This window comes from Oncorhynchus keta, chromosome 4 (genome assembly GCF_023373465.1).
Source record: "Oncorhynchus keta strain PuntledgeMale-10-30-2019 chromosome 4, Oket_V2, whole genome shotgun sequence".
NCBI lineage: Eukaryota > Metazoa > Chordata > Actinopteri > Salmoniformes > Salmonidae > Oncorhynchus > Oncorhynchus keta.
The window spans coordinates 78,636,746-78,653,879 of NC_068424.1; the positions used below are offsets into that span (position 1 = coordinate 78,636,746).

General features: G+C 41.6%; 2 protein-coding genes across 2 annotated transcripts in view; one reads left to right on the plus strand and one right to left on the minus strand.

Moving 5' to 3' along the window:
* LOC118375186 (protocadherin Fat 2-like) overlaps positions 1-6,192 on the plus strand; it is a 76,748-nt gene extending 70,556 nt beyond the window's left edge. The window contains exons 24-28 of the mRNA XM_052516678.1: positions 1,484-1,973; positions 2,542-2,695; positions 3,123-3,222; positions 3,374-3,818; positions 4,388-6,192. Coding sequence (XP_052372638.1) covers positions 1,484-1,973; positions 2,542-2,695; positions 3,123-3,222; positions 3,374-3,818; positions 4,388-4,908 — 1,710 coding nt within the window. The 3' untranslated portion in view covers positions 4,909-6,192. The remainder of the gene's footprint in view (positions 1-1,483; positions 1,974-2,541; positions 2,696-3,122; positions 3,223-3,373; positions 3,819-4,387) is intronic.
* A 3,801-nt stretch (positions 6,193-9,993) lies between these two features.
* LOC118375187 (proton-coupled amino acid transporter 1-like) overlaps positions 9,994-17,134 on the minus strand; it is a 45,258-nt gene continuing 38,117 nt past the window's right edge. The window contains exons 11-12 of the mRNA XM_052516732.1: positions 13,791-13,960; positions 9,994-12,379 (exon numbers count right to left, since the gene is read on the minus strand). Of these exons, the coding sequence (XP_052372692.1) occupies positions 12,105-12,379; positions 13,791-13,960 (445 nt within the window). The 3' untranslated portion in view covers positions 9,994-12,104. The remainder of the gene's footprint in view (positions 12,380-13,790; positions 13,961-17,134) is intronic.

A 17,134-nucleotide genomic window follows, 5' to 3' on the forward strand; every position in this document is an offset into this window, starting at 1 on the left:
GACCAATAACATCTGCTAACCATGTGTATGTGACCAATAACATCTGCTAACCATTTGTATGTGACCAATAACATCTGCTAACCATTTGTATGTGACCAATAACATCTGCTAACCATGTGTATGTGACCAATAACATCTGCTAACCATGTGTATGTGACCAATAACATCTGCTAACCATTTGTATGTGACCAATAACATCTGCTAACCATGTGTATGTGACCAATAACATCTGCTAACCATGTGTATGTGACCAATAACATCTGCTAACCATTTGTATGTGACCGATAACATCTGCTAACCATTTGTATGTGACCGATAACATCTGCTAACCATTTGTATGTGACCAATAACATCTGCTAACCAGGTGTATGTGACCAATAACATCTGCTAACCATTTGTGTGACCAATAACATCTGCTAACCATGTGTATGTGACCAATAACATCTGCTAACCATGTGTATGTGACCAATAACATCTGCTAACCATGTGTATGTGACCAATAACATCTGCTAACCATTTGTATGTGACCAATAACATCTGCTAACCATGTGTATGTGACCAATAACATCTGCTAACCATGTGTATGTGACCAATAACATCTGCTAACCATTTGTATGTGACCAATAACATCTGCTAACCATGTGTATGTGACCAATAACATCTGCTAACCATGTGTATGTGACCAATAACATCTGCTAACCATTTGTATGTGACCAATAACATCTGCTAACCATGTGTATGTGACCAATAACATCTGCTAACCATGTGTATGTGACCAATAACATCTGCTAACCATGTGTATGTGACCAATAACATCTGCTAACCATTTTTATGTGACCAATCAAATTTGATTTGATTGATGTGTTGTTCTCTTCCACTGTTTCTACTTCAGACTGGTGGCGACTCTGATGAATACATGTTTACCAACAGTGAACACTGTTATATTATCTTCCACAGCTGATGGACAGTTGTATCAGTGGGTAGCCTAGTGGTTAGAGCGTTGGAGTAGTAACCGAAAGGTTGCAAGTTCAAATCCCCGAGCTGAAAAGGTACAAATCTGTCGTTCTGCCCCTGAACAGGCAGTTAACCCACTGTTCCTAGGCCGTCATTGAAAATAAGAATTTGTTCTTAACTGACTTGCCTAGTAAAATTTAAAAAAAATATATATATATATAAGCAGAGTTCGGCATTCTTCCACAGCTGATGGACAGGAAGTTTGGCATTTTCCATTTCATAAGGATCTTCATTAGCTGTTGAAAAAGCAGTAGCTACTCTTCCTGGGGTTCCACACAGAACACGAAACATGACATAATACAGAACATTAATAGACAAGAACAGATCAAGAACAACCTTTTTTAAAGATTCATGTAAAGTAAAGTTGATGTTCATGTAAAGTTTATAGTGTCTTAGGTGTGTCTACAGTGTTAGGATGAGCAGTTCTGTACATTTGTGCTTATGTGTTCTCTTCTGTTGTCTTCCGCAGCTGATAGGTGGAGAGTTGAGGTTCATGTACCTCTGTGGCAACACGCTCCCAGGTTCCCTGCGTGTCCACACAGCCCCAGTGGTGTCAGACGGGCGGTGGCACCACGTCCTTCTGGAGGTCAACAGCACCGTCCTCAGACTCACCCTGGACCACGTTTACTCAGCCCAGGTTGTCCTCTCTGAACCCTGCCATCTGATGCAGCCCCATGGGACTCTGATCCTCGCTGGCTCCCCTGGTCCTGGTTCTTCTCCCACCACCACCGCTACAGAGACCCAGGCCAGGGCCCAGACACATGGCTTGGTGGGCTGCCTGGAGGGTATGGAGCTGAATGGAGAGCCTATCAGAACAGAGGAGGATAAGGAGTGGAATGGGCCTGGGAGGAGGAGGGTGTTTGGGGTCTACCAGTGCTGTGTCAACCAGGTCAGGATGAACAGCTGTGACAGTAACCCCTGTCTGAATGGAGGAATCTGTGAGGAGGAATCAAATGGAGGTCAGTTTCTTAACCTTGGCATACTGTATCACTCCCCAATAGTGTCAACCTCTACAAACAACACAAATAGCATACTGTACGCCTCTACCCACAACATTCAAGGTAGCAACAAAGCCTACAGGTTTAGAGAAAACATCCCTGTTGTTTATGGATATTGGTTCTGAGATGGAACTATACTTACGGCATATTGTCTAGTATCCCTTCAACAACATCTGATTAGTCCATCTGTGAGGGTGGACATTCAATCACCACTATGAAAATAGATTGTTGAACAAACTAGTGTTTGAACAGATTGGAGGAGTCATCTAGTTTATAAAATAGAATCATAATTGTTCTACAAGGAAGTTGAAACCAGAGTAGTGAGGTGCAAACTGAATAACCAGACAACTGGATGGAACCAAACTGTCTACCCTGTATTCCACTTTTTGAAATAGTTGTTATCCTATTCTTCCTTAGAATCCCTCTGATGTTCCTGAGGGAGTACGAGAACTCTCATGGTGTTCTAGAACTTTGGCCATATTCAATAGGCTGATCTCTCTTCCTGTTTATATGTTGGTTTCCCCTCCAGGGTTCCACTGCAGCTGTCCAGAGTCCTTCCATGGCCCTCGCTGTGAGCTGGACAGCAACCCCTGTGCCTCCCAGCCCTGTGCCCACGGTGGGGTGTGTGTGCCAAAGAGTCAAGGTTACATCTGCAACTGCCAACTCAATATGGCTGGAAACAGGTATATCTATCTCTCACATAGCTATCCCTCCCATCCCTGCAGCCTTGGTATAAACACAATGTTAGTTTCCCCCCCACACTTTGCTCTTCATTTACAATAGAATTAGTGTTCACATGTCTAGGACAACAAGGCCCATACACTATTATGCTTCTAATAGCACATTTTATTAAATGCCAAATAGTGTTCACATTTCTCTCCTCTTTAAGACCTTTCTACCTACCAAGTAGTACAGTTGTTCTGATTCTTTTTGGTTAGTCATGGAAAATGTTACCCATGGTATGCTCCCCTAGTTTCATTGGCTCGGGGGATGATTAAGCCTAATTCTGTTGTTTGTCCTCTTTCCTTCCTTGGAAAAGGAACTAAAAGCAAAATGCCTCATTTTTGTTCTCTGCAAGTTAATGGACAATAAAGTATTCTTCTTCTTTAGGTGTCAGAGCCTAATCGACAGATGCTCTCCCAACCCGTGTCAAGGAGGGTATGACTGTACCTTCTCTGGGGGCTCCATCCACTGCAACGCTCTGCCCCAGGTATTGTACCAAGCTAAACTACAGTACCCATAATGCTCTGTGTAACATATCTGATTTTAGTAGGTGAAGTAGGGTGAAGTTGCCCTCGACCAGTGGTCCGGCCCTGACTAAATCTAACCAAAAGGTGTCCCATATCTTCTCATCAATACAGCTGTCTGCCGGGCTGGGCTACATCGAGATCGTGGAGATCTGCGCCAGCCTGACAGGGGTTTTCTTCCTGGTCGGTGTTTTTATCTGTGTCCGCAAACGCTATGTCCAACAGAAGAAGAAGAAGCCTCTCTGTGTTCAGGACTCCAACGGTTACTTCCAACCCAGTCTGGCCAAATCCACGATGGCCAACACTCCAGAGGTCAGCCAAATAGAGATGAGCACGCTGATAGGTTCTGGTAACGACCTGGATAACAGTCCCTTCAGATCTCTGAAGCCTCGCAGCCAGATGGACCTAGGGCTGGGGTCCCAGGTAAGCCTAAGGGCCGGGAAGCAGAAGCCACAGGGGCCCGTGGTGTGTAGTGTGGCCCCCAACCTCCCCCCTACACCTTCATCCATCTCTGACAATGAGTCCATCAGGAAACACCACTGGGATCAGGACTATGAAGGTGAGTTCAATTAATAATTAGAGTAGATGATAGCTGTCTGAGTTTTTAATTTATTGATGACTGTGGTAGTAGCTTACCCGACATGCCGTGCCAGTCTTCACTTTATCCAAATAAATAAGGGACAGCATTTAATTGACTTGACAGATGAGACACCCAAAAGGACAAGTGTCTGAAGGTGAATGATCTGGAGATGAGGACATAACAAAGCATTATTCATATTATAATTCTTCTCACTTTGTCCTTTAGATCAAAACAATGGCGGTTACTCATCCATACATGAATGTCATCCACTATCAGTTTTTATACATACAGAACATGTGGCGTTGAGCAATAGTTTGGTCAGGCAGGCATTTCCTGCAGAGGATAAGTTACTAAGGGGTTGAATTTGAATAGGTTTTTCCATCACTCAGCGGTTAGAATACCTTACCTACTGTATAACGTGTTTAAGGACTTTTATAACGAAAAGGACACTTTTAACATTGGTGTGAAAATCATCTGAAAACAAAGGTGTTTTTACTGAAGGACTATGGGTAATGATAATGTATTATTCTCTTCTCCCTGCCGTTCAGTCTACCCTGCTGATCCTGACTACTACGGTCGACCCAACCCTGCGGTCCAAGAGTACCCCCAGGTCCAGGAGTTTCCCCAGTTCGACATTGTGGAGGACACCTACGGCTCTGTGACCACATCAATAGACTCACGTAGAAACTCTCGCTACAGCGGATTCCCGTTTCCCCTGGAGCGCTCTGACCGCCGCGCTCCCTTACCCCCCTGTTATAGTAACCAGAACCTGGATGACTTCCTGGGGCCTGACGGTCTTCCCTTACCCAGCTCTCAGTGCCCCAACGAATACACTGCCATGAGTTACTATCCCACGCAACATGCACAAAGCGTGGACAATGTGTCGTCAGGCTACCGGCGCCTCAGCATGCGCCTCAGCGTTGCCATGCCGTCCTACGCTGAGTGTAACTCTCCTCCTCCTCCCCCTGCAACACAACAGGCTGGGCACGCAGGACGGAACTCTCGCTGCTACAACGGGTCTGACATGGTGGGGAGCGACTACGGAAGCTGTGAGGAGGTCATGTTCTAGAATGTTTTAGAGTGTTCTAGTCTAGAACCCAGTGAAACTAAGTGAGAGTTGCAGATACAGTGCTCTCTAACAGAGGCCTCTTTAAGGGAGAAACTGCAACGTTCTATGAAAGATTTGAGTCTTGAACATTCTATGACGTGAATTAATTACGTTCTCTCCAGTCAATTCTTAAAATGTCTCCATAGAATGTGATTCTAAGTGGACTTGACATTCGGTAGAGTAAATGAAAGAGTCCCTCACGTGTTCTTCCTCAGGGTTAAACAGTATTATGGGATGTTTATCTGAAACTATCACAACAAGGTCTCGCAAACAAAGATGTGTTGTACTAAACTCTGCAGCAATAGCAAAGGCTCACTCATCTAGACCCCTCTCTGAGGGAGAGAGACTGGCTTTGTATAAAACCCAATTCCTATCAAGAATGAATATGTCAACATGTCGTGCAGAAAATAGCTAAATTTCGTACAATAATAACCATATAACCAAAAAGATGTTGCATACAGTAATATGTATGATCTCACCATTCAGTACAGTATGTATGTAGTCATATGGATTGCGTCTGAAATGGCACCCTGTTCCCTATAGGCCCTGGTCAAAAGGAGGGCACTACAATAGGGAATAGGGTACGATTTGAGACGTAGACACAAGTGACAAAATAATGAAGGGGACTGGATCCTAACAGTAAGAAGAAATCCATATTTAAATGAATAAATGGATCCTAAATATACATAAATATGACGTGTGTTTGTCATAAAACAGATTGTCTATTCAATAGAACTTTTATCACTGATGTGGCCAATTGTGTAAATAGTGTGGAAGTACACCCCCCAAAAGAAGGTTTTTATCAGAGTTGTAAAGGCTGGTGGTATTCTTTTGTAATAAGTACTTTGATGCCCCCCCCCCCCCCAGGTTGGTGGGTATTCTCATGTAATAAGTACTTTGACGCCCCCCCCCCAGGTTGGTGGTATTCTTTTGTAATAAGTATTTTGAGTCCGAACACGTCAATGTGGTATCTAATCTGGAAAACCAGGGAATTATGGGAAAATTACTGAATTCAAAGTTATCGTGATGCCCCAATGTTTTTCTACGTGCTGTGTATGCATGTGCGAGTCCAATGAGTTCACATGAATGTGTTTTTGTGTGTATTATTTTTGTATCAATGTGAGGTGTATGAACCCCATGTTTTGAAGTTGTTTCTCTGTGAGAGATTTTAAGTCGTATTGCCAATTTGTTTTCAGCACTGGAAAGACGCCATGAATAAAATATGATCTTATATTATTAACAAAATATATGTTGTATGTGTAATGCACTGAGGCTGCTGGATTGACGTCTATAACGGCTATAACATATAAATGCAATACCAGCGGTGACCACAAGGAGACACAATTTGATCACATTGGTAGAATTAAACTCCCTTGCCATTTAAATATATAAAAATAACTTTACACATGCCTCATTTTATAAAACAATTTCTCTTTGTGAAGACCAGATATTTTTCCAACATTTAGCATACTCAGGGTAACAGCTCCATGGTAGTGTCACATGTTCTGTACAAGGGACGGGACGGGGTGGGGGGGGGGACTCATAAGTTCTCATACTTCTCATCAGACATGTCTATGGATCCTGGCTACTAAGCTAATGGATGTACATCATGAGAAAAGGGTCAGAGAGAGAAAGATGAACAAAGATTATTGAGAGAGAGAGAGATGTGCACTACCCGGGGAGTGAATGAGTTGTGAGTCAGCTACAACTGAAGCAGTAGAAGATCCATCTCATCACCAGCCTTGTCAGTTGCACCAACCAGATCAGATGAATGCTCTTATGACATTCTGATGAGGAGTATTCATTTCCTATCTAAGGGCTGTAGGATTTCCTTAGTGAGCATGCATAGACAAGGGTGTCCCCATGATTAAGGCAAGGTCATTCAGAATCAAGACATCACTCCATTTCACCTTCTGTCTACTGCAGACAAACACAGATGGTATGTTCATTACGCATTACAGAATCAAACAACACATACCAGCCTGGTCTCAAGAACGAGACGTAACATAGTAAAGTAACAACCAAATTAGTATGATATGTTACAACTGGTATGGTTATATAAAATCAGAAGGTTACTTAAGGTATAAAATGAAAGTAGGGTGGTTGGAAAGGGGTTTGGCGTATATAACGTAAACGTCAGGCTACCCAAAGGTTTCGTGTTGGAATCTTATCACGGACAACTTGAGCACGGTAGCTAATTATCCACTTTGCAACTAATTACTACTTAGCATGCTAGCTAACCATTCCCTTAACCCTTTAACCTAACTCCTAACCCTTAGCCTAGCTAACGTTAGCCACCTAGCTAATGTTGGCTATAACAAATTGGAATTCATAACATGTATGTTAAGCAAATTCATAACATATCGTACAAATTGTAATTAGTAACATATCATACGAAATAGATGGGCATCCACAAAGGAATACATACCATAGGAAACATAACATATCATACGAAATCAGGGCGGCAGGTAGCCCAGTGGTTAGAGCATTGGGCCAGTAACAGAAAGGCTGCGAGAGCGAATCCCTGAGCTAAAAATGGTACAAATCTGTCATTCTGCCCCTGAACAAGGCAGTTAACCCACTGTTCCGAGGCCGTCATTGTAAATAAGAATTTGTTCTTCACTGACATGCCTAGTTTAAAAAAAAATGGAGTGTCCAGGATTGACATTTACCATGTTACGTCTACCCCTGAGTTTTAGTTTAGTTTAGTTTATTTTTACAGGGACAGTGCACATTAATCAACGTTTCAGTAAAAGTGCCGGTTTTAGCCAGCCGGCTAATTTTCAACCGCAGTCCCTGGGCAGGTTATAGTGATAACAGAGAGAGTCTAGGTTGCACATACAGAACTAAATAACCAACGGCCCTCTTTATCTCATACACACGTGTGATAAATCCCAATGACCTACTGTACAGTCTGTCCATAGTGATAACAGAGAGAGGTATCTCTACTGTCCAGTCTGTCCATAGTGATTACAGAGAGAGGTATCTCTACTGTCCAGTCTGTCCATAGTGATAACAGAGAGAGGTATCTCTACTGTCCAGTCTGTCCATAGTGATTACAGAGAGAGGTATCTCTACTGTCCAGTCTGTCCATAGTGATTACAGCGAGCGGTATCTCTACTGTCCAGTCTGTCCAAAGTGATTACAGCGAGAGGTATCTCTACTGTCCAGTCTGTCCAAGTGATTACAGCGAGAGGTATCTCTACTGTCCAGTCTGTCCATAGTGATTACAGCGAGCGGTATCTCTACTGTCCAGTCTGTCCAAAGTGATTACAGCGAGAGGCATCTCTACTGTCCAGTCTGTCCATAGTGATTACAGCGAGAGGCATCTCTACTGTCCAGTCTGTCCATAGTGATTACAGCGAGAGGTATCGCTACTGTCCAAATAAAACCACCTGCGGGCCACCAGTTGGGGAACCCTGGTGGGAAGCCTGGTGTAGCTCCTATAGAGAAGTTAAAGACGTCACCCCAAACCACTCTCTCCATGGCACTCAACAGCTCAGTAAAAACAGGACAATTAAACAGAAAGCATACAAGGAAGTCCAAACAACTTAAGCGGAGAGCATTTCAGATAGCGGAGAGCATTTCAGATAGCGGAGAGCATTTCAGATAGCGGAGAGCATTTCAGATAGCGGAGAGCATTTCAGATAGCGGAGAGCATTTCAGATAGCGGAGAGCATTTCAGATAGCGGAGAGCATTTCAGATAGTGGAGAGCATTTCAGATAGGGAGAGCATTTCAGATAGTGAGAGCATTTCAGATAGTGAGAGCATTTCAGATAGTGAGAGCATTTCAGATAGTGAGAGCATTTCAAATAGTGAGAGCATTTCAAATAGTGAGAGCATTTCAGATAGTGAGAGCATTTCAGATAGTGAGAGCATTTCAGATAGTGGAGAGCATTTCAGATAGTGAGGAAATATGCTCATCTTTTATTATATACGCATTCGTTTTTATTTTTGCTGAAATTACAGTACATTCAGTGACTCAAAATGTACAACATTACTCTGGCTTAACATACATCTGTAAAAACCCCAAGACAAGCTGTGATGATAGTTGAGGTATTCATGATATGCAAATACTTATTTCCATTAAAAGACATTAAAAAATAAGAAGATAATAAACATGTACCTTTATTTAACTAGGCAAAGTCAGTTAAGAACAAATTCTTATTTACAATGACGGCCACCGGGGAACAGTTTGTTAACTGCCTGTTCAGGGGCAGAATGACAGATTTTTACCTTGTCAGCTCGGGGATTCAATCCAGCAACCTTTCGGTTACTGGCCCAACACTCTAACCACTAGGCTACCTGCCGCCCCAACTACTGACATACTTTGGCAAATAGTACTCTTTTTTTTTTTTACTCCCGCTTTGGGCTGGATGTGTCAATGTGTAGTTCATACATGCATCATCAATGAGCAGAATTACTGTTTTATCTCTGTTCAAAATAAAATCCCTAGCTTGAAAGCGGATGTTTTCTGGAACCTATGCAGCGCCGTTTTCCCTACATTTACCCCCACGTGGGCCAGCCCCCGTAGCAATTAAGAGTTTCAGGACCTCGCCATTTGAGTGACAACTATCAAGACACACACACAGTAGAGTGAGGGAGCGAGAGCTATGATGTGGTGGGACATACACCGTAGTACACCACTTTCAGGGGCCTACTTCTGTCCAGAACTACTGGCTAACAAGTACCGGAGAGGATCTTTCAGTTCTATGATGGGTAACCTCCAGGTCATCCCCTTGTAGCTAATGTCCACAGAGACAGCAGACTAGTGAAGGACACTGCCTACATCCCAAATGCCACCCAATTCCCTATTATAGTGCGCTACATTTGACAAGGGCCAATAGGACTCTGCTCAACAGTAGTGCACTATGAAGGGAATAGGCTGCAATTTGGGATGTAACCTATATGATGAGTACAATTTTTAAGGCGATGTAAAACATCAGAATTCCCGTCAACACCACAACAAGCAACAAAAATGCTTACGTATAATTTCCATTTAGGTTGTAATGAAATAAAATGATTAAAACAATAAAAATGACATGTTCATGAATACTATATTTTATTTAAAATAAAGTGCAAACTCAACAATAGTTCAAACCTGCCATTATTCAAAGCTGGTATAATTTCCAGAATTGTGAACTTTTTTCCCCATTTAGACTGTAATGAAATAAAAACATTTTATTTTTACACGTTCAAGATCACGAAAAAAAATACCCCGTATAAAATGTTCAGCAGTATTCTCTCAGGGGAAATTCAGAATACTATATTTCAGCAACAATAAAGTGCAAACTCAACAATAGTTCCAACCTGCCATTATTCAAAGGCTAGTCGAAGAGACCGACTATCAGTTAAGTTCTCCCAATGCCATGTGACATCACCATGATATCCAACCCAGTCTAAACTGGGCCCACCTCAGTCCAACCCAGTCTAAACTGGGCCCACCTCAGTCCAACCCAGTCTAAACTGGGCCCACCTCAGTCCAACCCAGTCTAAACTGGGCCCACCTCAGTCCAACCCAGTCTAATCTGGGCCCACCTCAGTCCAACCCAGTCTAAACTGGGCCCACCTCAGTCCAACCCAGTCTAAACTGGGCCCACCTCAGTCCAACCCAGTCTAAACTGGGCCCACCTCAGTCCAACCCAGTCTAAACTGGGCCCACCTCAGTCCAACCCAGTCTAAACTGGGCCCACCTCAGTCCAACCCAGTCTAAACTGGGCCCACCTCAGTCCAACCCAGTCTAAACTGGGCCCACCTCAGTCCAACCCAGTCTAATCTGGGCCCACCTCAGTCCAACCCAGTCTAATCTGGGCCCACTCAGTCTAAAAACACAAACTGTTGGTACAAGCGAGACAAGTGATAAAACAAATGAAATAGCCGTTGTAATAACTGGAAGATTAGTAACATGAATAAATCCAGTGCCCAACCTGAGACAAATGTAAGACATTAAAATGCCAACATAAATAACATCAACTGAGAAATAACAAAATGGTATTAGCTCTACAATAACACACATTGTTTTGTATTTTCTCTTTACAGTCCCTTCATCAGTATTACAGTAGGTGATCTCGTCAGCTTGCCTTAAAAATGGAAATGAAGCTTTACCTTTAAGAAAAGGAAAAAAAAAGTGAACTTTCAACTATTACATCTTGTCTCTAAAATGTAGTCAATCAGTAAACGGTATTCAACGGTCATCGTCATAGCAACATGTACAGCAGTAATGACGATGGTGATCAACAGACTACATACATTGTGTTCTGATCGTCTTATTAAACACGGTCAGTCATTTACCATTTCTATTGGAAATAGTCTAGTCACGCTGTGGTTAAAAACATACATCTTCCTCTTTGTAAGGTCTGTAGAATGAAGATATCATTCAAAATGGCACTTAACTGTTATTTTAATGATATTATTAACTCGGGTGGTTCGAGCTCCGAATGCTGATTGGTTGAAAGCCGTGGTATATCAGACCATATATAACGGCTATGACAAAACATGTATTTTTACTGCTCTAATTACATTAGTAACCAGTTTATAATAATTAATTTGATCACTTAAAACAACTTTAACCACTCCCAGGATGTTTTAACAGTAGTAATAAAATGTTACGAGAATGCGATTGCTCAATATTCAATGATTTGGTTAAATTATTCAACATAAAATAATAAAACATGTAAGATAGAAGGTGCGCTTGCGGCATAGCAGAGTTTAAAATATAAAAAGTATGTAATAAAATTAAGAAGTTAAAAACATCGAAGCTCATGAGGCACAGAGAGAATGACGCTCGTGTCAGAAGAACAACTTCTCTACTTGTCTATACAGCTACTGTAGAAAATAGTTGATTTAACACTTATATTCCATTAAATAATTGTTCCACAGCGACCAATAACCACAACAGTAAGCAGACTCACAATATCAATAAATGTGTAATCAATGGACAATGGAGCAAGTGAGAAAAACAAAACATGGCTGTAGCCAGGGTGAGGACTTCTGGGTTTGATTGTTTGACAGCAGTGGAGGCTGGTGTCACCTTAAATCGGAGGAAGGTAGCATCCATTCTAGAACAAACCTTTCCTCAGATTTCTCCACCCACCAGCCTCCACTGTTTGCCAGACCAACCACTGTCAAGATATCCTCCTCTTCCTCACTAAATCTCTCACTGGACCTGGAAGAAGGTCACATCCAGATTGTCATGTCTGCCGTTGCGTTTGATGATCTCTGTGATGGATATATAGGTGCCGGTGATGAAGCCGATGAAGCCGATGACAGAGATCAGGGTGTTCTTGACGATGACCCAGGGAGACAGACCTTCGTTGTGGTAGGTGAGGATCTGGAGGAGTGGAGGGAAGATGAGAGCCAGGAAACTGCTGCTGATGGACCCCACTAAAGAGATGACCAGGTCCAGCTGGGGGATCAATATGGCCAGGACACCTGGGGAGAGAGGTTGGAATAATAGTCTGTGAAAATGAGAATGCCCCTTTTAGTGTAAAAGCTGTTTGAAAAGACCACCTGGAATTTCAGTCCGTTTTGGTTGGATGGAGTTTTGGGCTTCCATGGTGACGTCACCATTCAGTGAATTAGTTAGACGAATGAGAAAGAGTTCCAAATCTCTCTGCCAATAACAGCTCATTTTTTGTTTTCCCCTCCCTCTTTAAACCACTCCCAGACAGTCCTAGCAAGATTCTTGCTTGAGAAATTGCTCTTTGCTAATAAGCTCTTTTTTGTTTATTTTTGACCATTTTAATTTAAACAAATCACAGTAAGGTACTTAATTATTACCCACAAATGATTTGATGTTGAGATAAAACTGCTGCAATGGACATTTAAAGTCTGTTGTATAAGAAGGGACTTGAGGGCCTCCTGGGTGGCGCAGTGGCGCTGTACTGCAGAGCCAGCTGTGCCACTAGAGACTCTGGGTTCGCGCCCAGGCTCTGTCGTAACCGGCCGCGACCGGGAGGTCCGTGGGAGGACGCACAATTGGCCTAGCGTCATCCGGGTTAGGGAGGGTTTGGCCGGTAGGGATATCCTTGTCTCGTCGCGCACCAGCAAGTCCCGTGACGGGCTGGGCGCAGTGCGCGCTAACAACCCCTTTCCGATTGTTTGGGGATTCCGGAAAAAAGCTTGTCTGGAGAAGACAAGGTGAGCGCTACCATCAGTCCTGTGTCATGCCAACTGTAAAATATCCAGAGATCATTCATGTGTGGGGTTGCTTCTCAACCAAGGGAGTGGGCTCACTCACAATTTTGCCTAAGAACAGCCATGAATAAAGAATGGTACCAACACATCCTCCGAGAGCAACTTCTCCCAACCATCCAGGAACAGTTTGGTGATGAACAATGCCTTTTCCAGCATGATGGAGCACCTTGCCATTAGGCAAAAGTAACTAAGTGGCTCAGGGAACAAAACATCGGTATTTTGGGTCCATGGCCAGGAAACTCCCCAGACTTTAATCCCATTGGGAATTTGTGGTCAATCCTCAAGAGGCGGGTGGACAAACAAAAACCCACAAATTCTGACAAACTCCAAGCATTGATTATGCAAGAATGTGCTGCCATCAGTCAGGATGTGGCCCAGAAGTTAATTGACATCATGCCAGAGCAGATTGCAGAGGTCTTGAAAACGAAGGGTCAACACTGCAAATATTGACTCTTTGCATCAACTTCATGTAATTGTCAATAAAAGCCTTTGACACTTATGAAATTCTTGTAATTATACTTCAGTATTCCATAGCAACATCTGACAAAAATATCTAAAGACACCGAAGCAGCAAACATTGTGGAAATTAATATTTGTGTCATTCTCAAAACTTTTGGCCACGACTGTACACAGAAGTCATACTCACAGGTAAAAACGACGAGCGCAGCGCGGATCAGAAGATCAACCGGCAGTTTCCATCTCTCGGAGACACGGGACACCACTGGAGGAATCAGGATCTCAGCTGGCACGTAGAACTGAAGTGCAAAGGTGATGTAGATACCGAAACAGTAGAGCAGCTTTACAATCTGATACATCCTAGATAGCGACAGAGAGCACCAGAGAGAGAGAGCGCAACAGAGAGAGCGACAGAGAGAGAGAGCGACAGAGAGAGAGAGCGACAGACAGAGAGAGACAGACAGAGAGACAGAGAGAGACAGACAGAGAGACAGAGAGAGACAGAGAGAGACAGAAAAAGAGAGAGAGACAGACAGGTTAATGTCAAAGGCAGACACAGCCACCATGGTTGTGAGCTGTAATATTTCCAATGTTTTTTTTTTTTTTACAATACAAAACATACAAATGACTTCATCACACCTTCTCAGACCCACCTGCTCACAACCCTATCAACTACATCACACCTTCTCACAACCCTATCAACTACGTCACACCTTCTCAGACCCACCTGCTTACACCTCCATCTCTCTCCGCCACATGGCCTCAAACTGCACCATTTTGTTTCTCTCCGTCGCCCCACACACTTTCAACATTTACATAATAAAGCATTTGACCTTTCCATTGTGTTAAAGATGGAGAATTGGTTGATATCCAGTTCAAGAATGTTTTTCAAGATGACTGACAGGAAAAGCATCATCCAATCCATCGATTGCACACTCATTTGCCACGTCTTGAAATATGCAGACAGATTAAAATGACCTTTCCATTTTAATACTTCTGACAGCCAACTTCCTAACTCCGCCCATAAAATGTTGGACTTCATAACATTCCCAGAAGGCTATGGGTTATTACAAACGAATGAAAAATGGTCATTTAAATTTACAACGGCCTAAGAAGAATGTTTTTATATTTCTATATGATCAACCCATAAATAAACTAGACCAACAGGATCTCATAAATCAGGGCTGCCCAACCCTCTTCCTGGAGATCTACCATCCTGTAGGTTCTCAGCCCAACCCTCTTCCTGGAGATCTACCATCCTGTAGGTTCAGTCAGTGCAATGTCTACCACATAATACTGTATGACCACATAATACTGTATGATTCAGTGTAATGTCTACCACATAATACTGTATGATTCAGTGTAATGTCTACCACATAATACTGTATGATTCAGTGTAATGTCTACCACATAATACTGTATGATTCAGTGTAATGTCTACCACATAATACTGTATGATTCAGTGTAATGTCTACCACATAATACTGTATGACCACATAATACTGTATGATTCAGTGTAATGTCTACCACATATAATACTGTATGATTCAGTGTAATGTCTACCACATAATACTGCATGATTCAGTGTAATGTCTACCACATAATACTGCATGATTCAGTGTAATGTCTACCACATAATACTGTATGACCACATAATACTGTATGATTCAGTGTAATGTCTACCACATAATACTGTATGATTCAGTGTAATGTCTACCACATAATACTGTATGACCACATAATACTGTATGATTCAGTGTAATGTCTACCTGTACATAATACTGTATGATTCAGTGTAATGTCTACCACATAATACTGTATGATTCAGTGTAATGTCTACCACATAATACTGTATGACCACATAATACTGTATGATTCAGTGTAATGTCTACCACATAATACTGTATGATTCAGTGTAATGTCTACCACATAAATACTGTATGATTCAGTGTAATGTCTACCACATAATACTGTATGATTCAGTGTAATGTCTACCACATAATACTGTATGACCACATAATACTGTATGATTCAGTGTAATGTCTACCACATAATACTGTATGACCACATAATACTGTATGATTCAGTGTAATGTCTACCACATAATACTGTATGATTCAGTGTAATGTCTACCACATAATACTGTATGATTCAGTGTAATGTCTACCACATAATACTGTATGATTCAGTGTAATGTCTACCACATAATACTGTATGAGTCAGTGTAATGTCGACCACATAATACTGTATGATTCAGTGTAATGTCTACCACATAATACTGTATGACCACATAATACTGTATGACCACATAATACTGTATGATTCAGTGTAATGTCTACCACATAATACTGTATGATTCAGTGTAATGTCTACCACATAATACTGTATGATTCAGTGTAATGTCTACCACATAATACTGTATGATTCAGTGTAATGTCTACCACATAATACTGTATGATTCAGTGTAATGTCTACCACATAATACTGTATGATTCAGTGTAATGTCTACCACATAATACTGTATGACCACATAATACTGTCTACCACATAATATTGTATGACCACATAATACTGTATGATTCAGTGTAATGTCTACCACATAATACTGTATGATTCAGTGTAATGTCTACCACATAATACTGTATGAGTCAGTGTAATGTCTACCACATAATACTGTATGATTCAGTGTAATGTCTACCACATAATACTGTATGACCACATAATACTGTATGATTCAGTGTAATGTCTACCACATAATACTGTATGATTCAGTGTAATGTCTACCACATAATACTGTATGATTCAGTGTAATGTCTACCACATAATACTGTATGAGTCAGTGTAATGTCTACCACATAATACTGTATGATTCAGTGTAATGTCTACCACATAATACTGTATGACCACATAATACTGTATGACCACATAATACTGTATGATTCAGTGTAATGTCTACCACATAATACTGTATGACCACATAATACTGTATGACCACATAATACTGTATGATTCAGTGTAATGTCTACCACATAATACTGTATGATTCAGTGTAATGTCTACCACATAATACTGTATGATTCAGTGTAATGTCTACCACATAATACTGTATGACCACATAATACTGTATGATTCAGTGTAATGTCTACCACATAATACTGTATGATTCAGTGTAATGTCTACCACATAATACTGTATGATTCAGTGTAATGTCTACCACATAATACTGTATGATTCAGTGTAATGTCTACCACATAATACTGTATGATTCAGTGTAATGTCTACCACATAATACTGTATGATTCAGTGTAATTTCTACCACATAATACTGTATGACCACATAATACTGTATGATTCAGTGTAATGTCTACCACATAATACTGTATGATTCAGTGTAATGTCTACCACATAATACTGTATGATTCAGTGTAATGTCTACCACATAATACTGTATGAGTCAGTGTAATGTCTACCACATAATACTGTATGATTCAGTGTAATGTCTACCACACCATTCAAAAAGCCAGTACGTGTTAA